Source organism: Rhizophagus irregularis, chromosome 18 (assembly GCF_026210795.1).
Source record: "Rhizophagus irregularis chromosome 18, complete sequence".
Taxonomy (NCBI): domain Eukaryota; kingdom Fungi; phylum Glomeromycota; class Glomeromycetes; order Glomerales; family Glomeraceae; genus Rhizophagus; species Rhizophagus irregularis.
Window position 1 is genome coordinate 3,933,870 of NC_089446.1, and position 14,514 is coordinate 3,948,383.

Sequence of the window (14,514 nt, forward strand, 5' to 3'; positions counted from 1 at the left end):
AAATAATATAAAGGAATTAAAGTATGAAAATTTATTTATTGCTATTATTAATATAAAAATTATATGTTTTTATATTATATCAATCTGTAATAATTAGTATAATTTTATTTAGCAAATAAACTGACCAAATTATTTAAATTACCATCTGTATTAATTAGTAAACCTTTTTAAAAAAACTAAAAATGTTAATACATTTACAAATTAAATAGAAAATAGGAAAATTAAGCTATATTATTTATTAACAAAAAAAAAATATATACTTTTATATATATTTGCAATAAATTTTGTGAAATTTTATAATCAACTAACTATATAAAATAAAAGAAAATTATGCAAAAATAATTTCTAATTTGCAAATAATATATTAAATTGTTTATCACAACCATTTGCATAAATTCATATTATTCTTATATTTAATTTATAATTCTTATATTTCTTTAATTTCTCATAATTTCTCAAATTATTAATTTCAAATTATGAGAATTTCCCTCTTATTATTAGTTTATTAAGAATTTAGATTTTTAACTTAATTATTAATTTTAAAATGCAAAAATTCCTTTTTTTAATTAATTTTTAATATTGCAAAAAATAAGTTATTATTTTTAATTTGCAATAATTTTTTTCTTTTTATATTAATATCACATTTCATCATAAAATATTATAACAATAAAATAAAATAATATAACTTTATTACAAAATCTATAAAATAATTAAAGTTTAAACCTTAAATCATTATTATTTAATATTAATTTGTACAATATTTATATTTATAATTTATAATTAACAAAATTTTCTTTATAAATAAATTTTATATTTATGTTAAAGTAGTTATAATAATTGTGTAAATACTTGCAAACTAAAAAGAAAAATAAAAATTTTGAATTTTAATTCAATAAAATTATAATATAAAAGATTTAATTTAAAAACACTATATATTTAATTAAATTTTAACAATTAACAATAAAATTTTAATTGAAATTGCTAAATATATACAGTATATATATAAATATATAATAAATTCTAGTAGTATAATATCTTTTTTCTTATTTGATATAATTTATTTGATATAATAAAATATACCTAGTATTTCTTTATTCAGCTAAACAGATTTGTTTATAGTTTTTAAAATCTATTAGAATTAAAGAGATTCAAAAAAAATCTTTAAATTTCAACAGTATCAATCATTAATGATAACTTATGATCATTGTTTTACCAAATTATAATTTTAATATACTTTTTTTAATTATTTTGTTATTATTCTATATTACTATCATAATACTTGATGATATTTAGTTGTTTAACTTCATTAATAGTTTATTATGATTAATAAGTATTAAAATATCTTCAATTATAAATATATACAGTATTCACATTTAATTTGTATAATAACAGCAATAATTAAATATTAGGAAATGCAAACAGTTGATAAAACTAAAATTTATGATTTCATTGGATGATATCACATGATCAATCATTTACATATATAAGCCTTTGCTACTAATAGCTTGTTTTTCTTTTTCTTTTTCCATAAAAAGTTCACTTTTTGAATGCATATTCATTAACTTACTTTAGTTAGTTTTTCTCACTATGTATTTATACCTCTTAGTTTGTACTTTACACAAAGTCAGTGCAAATCTCATCCTTTCAGTATTTCATATGCAATCATATTGTGTTCTTTAATATTTTTCCCAGTTGTCTTCCAACTAGGGTTCAATTAGTATTATATTATTGGGTTATTTAAATCTAGCCGTATACGGATTGATCCGGACTGATCTGGATTAAACCGAAAATCCGGATGAAAATCCGCAATTTCGGATAATCATTAACAATTGCAGTAGGTAACTCAAAATATTTCTGAAACCAATGATCTGATTTAACAGTTGATAGTTTTTAATGTTGCGCATATAATAGTAGGACAAATAATTTTTTTTTTATCCGGATTTTCATTAAATTAAAAGTTTTCATCCGGATTTCATCACACGGATTTGAAGTACTATCTACTCTGTTAAAACGTGACTTACTTTTTTTTTGAAGACTTACTGGGGTTACTTCAACAACAGTAAGGGAACTTAATTTTAGGAAATGTTAAAATTATAAATTCTGGTCGGCATTTAAGCCTTTTACTAATTTTCCAAAAGGGAAATGTGTAACATCATCTTCCACGTCCCTTTTTCCCCAACAATGGTTAAGAAATCATAGTTGGGATATAGAATATGAACAAATAACGGGATTTATCAAACTTGCTAATATTTGTATGTAGACGGGTGAGTATTTGCGAAATTATTAATTTTAATAATTCAAAAAAAAAAAAAATATTTTTAACAGATTTCTCAGTATTAAATTAATTGTTTCTATCCCAACAAATGTTTGACCAAGATTTCAACGTCATGCGTGTATCCACAGCATTTTAGGAAAATTTTAGTAAATTTTAAATTTATCATAAACAGTAAACAGTAAACAAAAATTATTTTATGCACCAATTAAAAGTTTAAAATTCCGTCATTTGTGCAGCAATAATTGGTTATCAAAGATATGCGTTTGTTTATCAAATTAACATAATAGATAAATAATAATAATAACTATTGATATGCATCAAATTAATTTATTGAACTACAGATTGCCGTTGAAAGTTTAACCTTAAAAGTTCTTGAATTTTATTGGTAAAAGTTTTAATTAATAGTTTTTGACAATTTTTACGTTGAAAATTTCTCTAATAATTTTTTTTTTATTTTATTTTCATTCTTTTTCCTCCGCATTTTTTTATAGAAAAAAAAATAATAAATAATACTACGCATACCTTTTTTAAACTTTACCCTTTCAATTAATCTCATATTCCATATTTTTCAATAGAATTTTAATTTATTTGATCTAGACTTTATAGAAACCAATAATAAATTATTTATTTTAAACCCATTTTTTTTACCAATATCTTTTTTTAGATTTGTTGACTTAAAATCTTTTTCTACATTTCGGGCAGGTACCCGGCATAAATCAAATAATCATACAAACTGGATTCTGTTTTGAATAAAATTTTAATCCCATATTCCCAACTTGTAGTTACCTTACTATTAATCCACATTCCTTTTTTTCAATATCTACTTTCCTTTATAAATTGTATTTATCCTTCTACCAAAAAGAATATTGTTCGTATTAATATGTCCAATAACAACACAGATAATATTAGCGAAATTAAAGAAATTAAAGTGCAAGTTGGTAAGTTAAAAGGAAATTTTTTTTTGAATATTTAGGCAAGTAATATATTATTAACAATGAATCTACTACATAAAGCTCTTCGTATAAGACCCTTGTCCGCTGAAGAGTTAGTTAGGATACCATCAAGATTACAGAGAAATGTTATTTCCACAACACCTTTTACGCCGAATCAAGTTGTTATCCAAGGTGAAAAGAAACAATCATTCACCTTTGATCATGTCTTTGGTCCGGAAACAACACAAAAAGAGATTTATGACAAAACTGTCATGAAATTAATAGACCAATTCTTAGAAGGTATGTTATATAAATTTATAAATTTTTTAAAAATATTAATATTTTTTTTTTTTGAAGTATTAATCGATTATTTTCGTGTGGCGCAGGAAACAACGTGACTGTACTAACATTTGGACATACATCATCTGGCAAATCATATACGATGGGAACAACAGAAAAATCAACTCATGAATCAAAGGGAATAATTCCAAGATCAATTACAACATTATTGTCTTGTGTAAATTCAACTCAATATAAAACACGTAAACCTTTCATGAAAGTTTCTTTCGTGGAAATATATAACGATGAATCAACAGATTTGCTTTGCGAAGGCGGTGATAGAAAATTAAACACTTCTTTAACTGGATTACAAGAAATTAGAGTTAATAGTGCTGAAGAAGTTACGGGGTAAGTATACTTTATGAAAAATTATAGGTATATATTGTACTTGATTCATTAATTTAATTAATCTTTTTTTTTTTAAAGCCTTTTATCCTTAGGACAGTTGAATCGAAGATCAAACGCGCAAGATTTAAATCGACATGATCCTGATAACTCACACGTAATTGTTACTTTCACCTTGACTCAACAAAAATTCATACCAAATAATGGACCTTCCACGGGTTCTTCAGATACACCTCCGTCAACTCCGTCAACTCCAAATAAGGTTTTTTCTCCAAAATTAAATAAACAATTTGATGGTGAATGGGTTACGGTAACAAGTAAATTTCATTTCGTTGATTTAGCTGGTAACGAAATGGTACGTCATAATTATTATTTTATTTTTTTTTTATTCAAAAATTTGTGTAACAGTTTTTTTTTTTCTTACATTATAGGAAAAAGGTAGCTTCGGGTTAGAACATAAATTAAAAGAACATTTTACGTCAACCAATGAATTAACGACCAAAGTCGCGATTGGTAATGCAATTTGTGCTCTTGGAGATCCATCAGAAAATTCAACATTTTTACCTTATAAAGGCAGTAAACTTACTAGAATATTACAAAATTATCTTTGTAATAATATTCAAGCTTTAATTATAGCTTGCGTTTCACCAATAGAATATAATATTAAAGAAACTGTTAATACATTAGAATACGCTAAACATGCTCGTAAAATAAAATATACTCATATAAATCATCAAGAAGATCAAGTAGAAGAAAAAGAAGAAGAGGAAGGTTGGAATAATTTGGAACATTTACAAAATTTAGTATTAAAATTAAGATCTGAAATCAAAGCCTTAAAAGGTGCTTTGACATTTTCATTTGATAATGATTTGGAATCTGGAACAATTTCAAATGATCAATCAAGTTTATCTTCTTCAAATAATGAAAAAGAAATCAATTCACTTGAAAATAAATTTATTATACTTAAACGTTCTTTTAATGATCTTTCAAAAGAATTTGTAAAATCAAAGACTTCGGATTCGATTACTGAAGAAAATATTGACGATTCTAATTCGGAGGAAGATGCTGATAATGTTACTTTGGTTCAAGATGATAATAGTTCTACTCATTCAAAAGATGAATCAAGATCAAAACAAAATAATGATAAATCTTTTATTAAAAATGTTTGGCCAAGTTTTCAGAAAGCTGTTGGACCTCTTATTCAAGAGTATGAAAAATCTATCTCTTCCCTTGAAAATCAATTATCATTGGTTCGTGCAGCTTTAACTCATTCAGAATCAAAAATGCAAGTTCAAGAACGTAAACTTAATGAAGCTGAAGAATCTAATGAACATAGTAAAACGAAGATAGATGATTTAAAACATAAAATTTCAAAACTTCATGAAAGAGAAGAAACTACCGAAAATTATATTAAAGATCTTGAGGCAAAATTGAATTCCGATTCTAACGAAATAAAGAAAGATAAATTAATTATTAATGATTTAAAAAATTATGTAGAAAAATTATCTGGTAACGAACAATCTGCCGAGAGTTTTATTAGAGATCTTGAATCTCGTATAGAAGAAAATGAAAATAAAAATTTAGAAATGAGTAGACTTGATTCTCAACTTGAAAAAGAATTACAAATTAAAGAAGAGAAATATCTTGCCCTCGTAGAACAATTTAAAAAGCAAAAAAATGTTGATAAAGAAGAAAATAAATGGTTATTAGGAGAAATAAGAGTTCGTGATAATAAAATTTTACGACTTGAGAAAAATGTTGAAAATCTTATCAATGAAATTGAAAATATGAAAAAATTAAAAATTGAGGTAACTTCACATTCAAGAAATAATCATTCAAAATCTTCTTCTATCTCTTCTATTATGGATACTCCTTCCTTTTTAAGACCGAATAAAATTAGGGAATTCCCTTCAGTTACTCCAGTTTCTCCAATTTCCGTTTTCGATCAATTTGATGATATTCAAATAATGCACGAAAAAACACTAACAGAATTAGATGAAGTTAAGAATAAATATGAGAAATCTCTTGCCGAACTTAATGAACTTCGTTCCAAATTATCAGATACGCAATTAGAAAGAAAAGCTAAAATCACTACCTCTTCAATGATTCAAAATCTTCAAGTTGAATCAAACAAATTAGAAAATGTGCACGCTGATAAAGATTCTGATTTAGATTCCATCAAAAATGAATTTAATAATCTTAAAACAAATTATTCTGAAACTCTTGAAATCGTTGAAAATCTTCGTGAAGAAATCAAAAGAAGAGATACGCTTGCGCAACTTGAAGTTATGTCCGGAAAAGAAACTGAATTCTCTTATGAAAGTAGTTCAGTAGCTGCAAATGAACAACAAGACGAACTTGTACAAAGACTTCGAGAAGAGGTTAAAAGACATAAAGATAAACAACGTAAATTATTGGAAATTCTTGCAGAGAAAGAAAAAATTCCAAATATCCATTTAATTACGATAATTGAAAAACATATTTCCGGTCTTAAATATGAATTGAATCAAGATGTGAATAATGAAACTATTCGTGATTTGCAAATCATCATAACAGCGCTTGAGGATCAACTTATTAAATTCCAGAAAAGTTCTATCGAATCTTCAAAGGACGAAATTTCTGAATCGGTACAAACAGAACAAAACATGATTTCAGAACTTCAAAATTTGGTCGATAAAATTCAAAAAGAGATGATAGTAAAAAGTCATATAATAGCATCTTTATTATTCCCTTCAGTTAATTATGAGGATTCCATACAAAAACTTGAAAACGAACTCGAAGAAACAAAACAAGAATTCAGACGTAGGTCTCAAGAAAGTATAAGATTTTCTGGTGTTAAAATTGGTGAAAATACTAGTGATCGCTTAGTACAAAATTCTAATGATCAATTAAAAGAATTGGAAGATAAAGTTAAAAGTCTTGAAGATCAATTATCAAAGGCAAAACTTGCTCAACAAGATACAATTATACAAATTCCTTTATCAGATCTTTCACAAAAATCTATCAAAGAATTCCAAGAAAAACTCGATTATCTACAAAAAGAATTATTTAACAAATCCGAAACAATTGAAAATTTACAAGTGGAACGAGATATTGTAATGATGCTTCAAGAACAACTAAAGAATCTTAAAACCGAAATAACAAATAAACATGAATTGATTGAATCCATAAAAAAAGATCTTACAAATGATGTTACATTAGAAAAGAAATTAAGACAAAAGGAAGCGCAGACTTTAAGTTTGAAAATGAATCTTTTCCAAGTCCAAAAACAAGAAGAAGCTTTACAAAAAGAATTATCTGAACTTAGAAAGAGCCTTGAGAATGGGGAAGCAGATCAAGTTCGTCAATCAGAATTGGATAGATTACGAAAAGAGCTAAAAATTGCACATGAACGAGAAATTATGGCTCTTGAAAGAATTCGCGTATTGAAAGCAAGATTAGGAAACGATTCCGAAGAATCGCAATTACAAGAACAATTGGATTATTCGCATTATGTTGAAATCATACAAAAAAATAAAATTCTTGAACTGGAAAACCGAATTTCTGAAAAAGGAACTCGAGTAGATGAATATTTAATTCAATTAAAATCTGATCTAGCTATAACTAAAGAGTCCATGACATCTCATATAAAAATCATTGAAACATTAGAAACAAAATTGAAGAATGTAGAGCATAGTTCTCAATTATTTATTCTTGAACAACAAATACAAGATTTGAAATTAAAAGAATCTGAACAACTTCAAAAAATTCAATCTCTTGAAATTCAATTGAATGATCAAAATTTTAACGATTTTGATCAGATAAAACATTCGCTAGAAGAAGTTAAAAAAGTTATCGAGCAAGAACAAAATCCGGAATATGAATTTGACACAATTACAAATTCCTTAGAAGAATTTAAAGAAGATTCTCTGATCAATTCAATAAAGAATGAAGTTGATGAGTTAAAATATTCAAAAACTGATTTGTGTAAAAAAGTTCAAGAATTGCAAACACAACTTATTATTTCAGAAGAAAAACTTTTAATAGTTGAAGGGTTGCAAGAAGAAATCCTACACTTAAAAAATTTGAATAATGAACAAAAGATATCAATCCAACAATTACACCTTCAACTTAATCAAATGCGAGACTCAAAGGAATCTACTGTTAAAGAATTAATGACGTTGAAAGAGAATTTTAATCTTCAAAAAGAGGTTGTGAAATTCCTTGAAGATGAAATGAAAAACATGAAAGAAGAATTAGTTGTTGCTCATGAAACTCATACTTCTTTAACTCAAGAATATGAAAAAGTTTCAAGTTTATTAAATACTACACAAAAACAATGTGCGAATGAAAAGAAACAAAAAGAAACATTAGAAATTGAAGTCGAAACTTTCAAGCTAGCAGGAAATTCTGGGGATAAGAATGTTAATTCTTTACGAGAAGCTTTAACGAAAACTAAACTTGAGATGGTCGCTCAAAATGAAATTTTGAACGAACTTGAATCTGAAATGATGAACATTGAAAAGGACCGTGATCATCATGTTAAATTATCAAAAGAACTTACCGCAACTCTTGAAGAAAATGAATCGAAGCATCAAGAAACTGTAAAAGAACTAAAATCTAAAATGTTAATTTTAGAAGAAGAACTTGCTTTAGCTAAAGAATCATCAAAACTTAATGGTGATATCATTACAAATCATAAAGAAAAACTTTTTGATATCCAAACTCAACTTGAAAATACAAATAATTCTGATAAAGATCAATCCAAGATTATTAAAGAAATGGAGGTAAAATTAAATAAAGCAAATAGTTCCTTGTCACGAAGAGAAGATAAATTGATGAAACAAAATCTCCAAATTAATGAATTAGAAGCTGCAATTGAGAAATCTAATCTTGAATTACAAAAAGCTATAACGTCTAAAGCTGAGGCAGAGAAACGTATAAAAGAATTAGAATCAAAAATTGCAGAAACTGAGATAGAACTAGTTAAAGAAACTAATGAAAGCCAATCAACACGTGTTAAAGAACTTGAAGGATTATTATCAAAGGCTCAACAGAATGAAAATCACGAGAATAATACTGCCGAATTAATAGCAGAATTGGAAAAAGCTAAAGAAGCTGAAGCTATAAGAATTAAATTCATTAAAGAATTAGAAACTAAATTGGAAGAGAAAAATAATTATGTGGATGAATTGGAAGAAGCAGTAGAATTATCTAATGCGGAACTTATGAAACTTCAAGAATCCGAGAACAAGCATATTGAGCTTGTTAACAAGTTAGAAAATAAATTAAAGAATATCCAAAAAGTAAAAGAAATTCCTAATACGAGCAGAGAAATTAAACCACTCAAAGTATCGCAAAAATCCTCGAATACTTTCTTCGACGCACAAGATTCCGGAACCAAAAAATTTGCAATTGATGAAATTAATAACTCTAATGAATTGTTAAAGAAAAATAATGATAGCTTGATCGCTGAAATTATTGAATTGGAAGCTCGTGCCACAATCTTGACAAAAGAAAGCGAGAATTTACATGATGAAATATCGAAACATAATTCATATGATGCCGATTCATTAATGGAAATGAAGGTCAAGATCAAGGAATTACAAACCGTCAAAGATGAATTAGAAAATAAGAATGAAAATTACTTTGAAAAATGCAGTAAACTTGAAGAAAAAGTTCAGTCTTTAATGAAACAATTATGGGCACTTGGAAATGATGGAAATACAATGGCACTTCAAGTTACCGATCTTAATAGCCAGATAATGGATCGTGAAAAAGAAATAACTAGTTTGAAACAAAAATCTACGACAGGTCATAAAGAAATTTCACGACTTTCAAAAGAAAATGAGTCCTTGAAAGAAAAAATCAAAAATCTTTCTGCACAAGCATCTAGAGGAATAAATGATGCTTTAGTACGTAATTTATCTAAGGAAACTAATTCGGATAAAGACGAAAATTTAATTCCAAAATTATTACAGCACGAAAGTAAAATCAAGAAACAAAATGATCTTATCAAAAATCTCCAGGAACATATTTCGGAGTTAGAACAGTTACTAGATGAATCTTGCAGAGATATTGAAGGAGTAAATAATGCTAATAATAATCAACTCTCAACAGAAATACAAAAATTAAATAAGAAGATAATGAGTAAAGAGGGTGAGAATTTGAAAAATAAACAATTTATTAAAAATCTTGAGACTAAATTTAAAGAAAATGAATCACATTTACAAAAGACTAAGGAAGAATTGAATGAGGTTTTAAATCAAAAACAAGAATTATCTAAATATGTTAGTGAATTAAAATCCATATTAGATGATGCTAGAACTGAAATAGAAAATACTAAATCTTCAGTCGAAAATCAAAAAGTGCATATGGAAAAAGCATTGGAAGAAGAAAGGAAAGCTAAGGAAAAATCCGAAAAAGCTAGACTTGCTCTTGAAAGCCGAGTTGAAAGACTTATGGCTAAGAAAAATAATAAATTTATGTGCTTTTAATAGTTTTTATTTTTTTTAAAATATAACTGAGATATAATATATATATATATAGATAACTTTTATATTTATAATTATTTTTTCGAACACTTTTTTTTTATTTTTATTATTTATTTATTATTATTATTTTATATATTATTTATTATTTATTTGTAATTAATTAATATTTCACCCGTTGCAAGACAATGGGTTCAAATTTACCATTGCACAATAAAATTTTCGAAAACTTTGCTTTGAAATTGTTTCGCATTTCCTTAAAAAAGTTATTCATACAAATCACATGTCACGAGGTGCGTTATATTTTAGACTCCGCTATAAATTCTCGACGTGGTGATACAAAACGCCTGCTCGTAGCATGAGTCGATGGATGATTGGTTCAGTTATGGTTTGATTTATGCTCCGGACATAATGGTCTTCGTCTCGTGGTAAGAACTGTTACATTATACAAAATAGGTAATCTAAATTCTAAAAGTTAACATTTTATTAATTTATGATATTATCAAAGTAAAAATAAACAAGATAAATGAAACTCATGGGTGAATATGCATATAAAGTCGATTTTTACAATTTATAATGTAAGATACTTGTTTTAGATACACTAAGAATGGGTTAAGGTGTAAAGTTTGTTCCCATGTATAACAAGAAATAATGTTATTTCAAAATCAGCCTAAATAAATAAATCTTGGAAAGTTCTGTGAATTAGAGAACAATTGGGAACAACAAAAATTGATTTCTTAGAATCGAAACAATAAGATGTATAATATTTATTATAATTAATAAAAGATTCATATAAACTGAGACAATAAGAGAAAGTGAATACTAAGAAATTCCATATTTCCTTAGCAGTAGGTTTGATAAAAATGTATTCTAATAATTAAATATGATATGATGAGTAGATTTAGAACTAATAATAATCTATTAATCTATCTAATACTAATCTAATATAGTAATATGTAATTTTAGCTTTATTATAAGCAGTATCTGGTATATAACAGATAATACATATTTCGAATTAAATAAACTAACAATAACGTAAACGATTAGTCGTTAATGATATCAATCGACAATCGGTGTCTAAAATTTCGTGTGCTGGTACTAATTTAAAAATGAAAAAATTTATGATGTATTATTTTTTGAGGTCCTGTCTTCGATTAATATTTGCGGCTGATAAATTCGATAAATTGAATCTTTTAAAAAGTATTTCTTTTTAATTGAAATGAGATCCGTTAAATAATTGTTGTACATATAAATTATCAGAATTCTGAAAAGTGAGTCGCGAAATTCTGAATAAGGTATCATTGTAATTTCTTCGATAAATTTGATTAATAATTCTTTGACGGCGAATTTTCCTTCTATTAAAAGAATGTTGTCTATATTGATTTGAGAAAGACATTGTACAGTATTTCTCGTGTTTAATGTCTATTGGTTTTGTTATTATTGTTTTTTTTTTTAACATCTTGATAGAAAAATTGCCATGTCTTTCTTATATATATATTTTAGATCGTACAAAAAATATTTATTCTGCATAAATCTCGAATCACATTCTAAGGTGGCTGGAAGATATTATTTGCCTTTATCTTCTTTTTAGCTGATTACGGACATAAAAGTAAATAAACATTAGTATCATTCATTCCTATATTCGGAAAAGTATAAAAGATTGAGTTTACTAAGTAATTCTGTAGAGTAAAAGCTTTTAGTAGTAAAATATACCGCGATTTTTGTCAGGATTTTAAAATGGAGTATTCATTTTCAATGAAACAAAGGTGCATCCACAATTATCTTTGAAAACCATTCCTTTGGCGTGTACCTATTTTTAGAAAAATTTCTCCAATGACGTAATTGAAAATTTAAATTTTTTGACAAAGAAATGTTTGTGTATATGTGTGTGTATGTAAAACATGTGAAAAATTACGCGTATCATTATCGTCCTTTTTTTTTTGTTCGATAAATAAATCTTTATTATTTTATGAGTTACATATATTTTGATATATTTGATAAGGATAATAACCGATTTATATGATTTGTTAACCTAAATAATCATAAATATCACCGACTGCGGAATAATGATTATCATAAATTTGATTTCCCCTGAAAGAACAATATTAATGTTCGTATTCTTTATTAATTTACGATAAAAAACTGGGAAATTTCTTCGATTTATGACGATTTATGATAAAAAAGGTCAAAATTTACATAATAAATACTATATATATCTCGAACGATCCTCTTGTTAATCGTTTTGGATAATATTTTGGTAACAAGATCGAAATCATAAAATATTCATTGAATCATTATTCATTGAATCATTTGTGTTAAAATCATGTGAAACAAATAAATGTGTAATTTAATGTTTTAGCATTTTTGTATAGTTTTATTGATTTATACGAAAAGAATTTTTGTAATACCCCTTTGTCATACCAAATGTAATCATTATATTAGCCGCGATTGATATGGTTGATATGATGATGCATATTACAGATTTATATGAGGTAAAGTGCTAGAATATTGTTGATAATGAATGATTTGGATTTAAATGTTTAAATTGGAATTTCTGTATTGATTGTATTGATTGGTCACAATGTTATAAAATTTGGTTTTTTTATCCCAGCAACTTTATGTAATGATCAGGTCATATGACGATCTTGTTATAATTTTGTTTGAATTATATGTAAATATTATATTAATATATAAAAATATACCGTGATTAAATTTGAACAAGCATTAAAGATTCAATTTTAAATCTAAAAAAAAGAACTGAAAATTTTCGCTTCAATTTCCTAGCAAATCAAAATGAAATTCAGTTTGATGTTGGAAAAAAATATGGCTGATGTTTTTTCAAAATATTATCTAAGCATATCAAGTGATTTATAGACGTCACCTCGCATCAATCCAGTACAAAAAAAGTTACGGACTAAAATCATGAATTTCACACGTCTAAAATTATTATTTGATCGACATTCAACTACCTTTCTTAGTATAGTAAGGAAATTTCTAATATTTAACGAATACCTTTCATAGTTTTTGTTTTTGAATTGTAAGATTAAATTATTTAAATTAAAATTATAGTCAACTCTCCATAAATGCACCCTCTATAAATGCTATTTACTCTATAAATGCACTCTCTTTCTAAATGCATATATTAAATTAAAAAAATCAATTATTTTAATATCCTTATATTATATCCATTACCACTGATGGATTACTATTTTGACCATTATTAAAAATGACATATAAACACGTAAACACGTTTCTACGGTAGAATTAATGCATCTCGTATATCTCGTATTCTCTAATGTTTCCGAAACACTAAAATATGTATTACCACAAAAAACGATCTAACTTTTTATGTACAATCAAAAAAATTTTTGCGCACCGTAAAGGTACTTTAATAATTAGTTTAGATGAATAATTATAATATTACAGTATATTAATCTCCCTCGTTCGTTTTATGATCATAGAATAAGCAGTTAATCACTTAATGTTTCTATTTATATCGTTTCAAAAAAAAAATAATGATGATTTTATTACAAATTCTTAAAAAAGATCGGATCGGCAGACCACTAAAAGAATTCCATGTAGCCAAGTGGAACACATCTTACTTGTAAATTGCATTTGCTAACTTTTCGTATTAAGTATCTTAAACCAAAAACAGATTAAGTTATTTTTTTATTATCATAACAAATATATGAATTTCGGTACGGACCGACTATCGAGTCACCAAAAATCTAAATTTAGTATTTTAAATCGGGTTCAGAACGAAATATACTGAATTGGTCATATACACATACATTATACATACATATATATATATATTAACCATTATTAAATCAGTAAAAATTGCCAGAAAAAAAAAACGCGTTACAGTACTATATAATATACTATTATACTGTATATACTATATAGTATTTAAGAGATAAACACGGTTCATTGTAGAACTAAACATTCAACAAAATGATAGTTGTACATATTACGCGGCCTACGAATTATTACACCTGCATTACCTGCATTAAATATTAATATAATAGAACGGACAATAGCGACATATATTCTTATTTTAAGATCAGATCCGAGCACGTTGTGTTGAATCAATGTCGAGTTACATATAGATGAACGCCATCTAAAGATAAACCTTAATTTTCTATTTAAAAGT

General features: G+C 25.9%; 1 protein-coding gene across 1 annotated transcript; it reads left to right on the forward strand.

The window, feature by feature from the left end:
* Positions 1-3,155: 3,155 nt before the first annotated feature.
* OCT59_010472 (uncharacterized protein) lies at positions 3,156-10,367 on the forward strand (the record flags this gene model as incomplete). The annotated part of the gene is made up of 5 exons (XM_066133033.1): positions 3,156-3,213; positions 3,289-3,507; positions 3,594-3,894; positions 3,973-4,246; positions 4,323-10,367. The coding sequence occupies 5 exons, from the start codon at positions 3,156-3,158 to the stop codon at positions 10,365-10,367; spliced, it is 6,897 nt and encodes a 2,298-aa protein (XP_066000620.1).
* Positions 10,368-14,514: the final 4,147 nt, after the last annotated feature.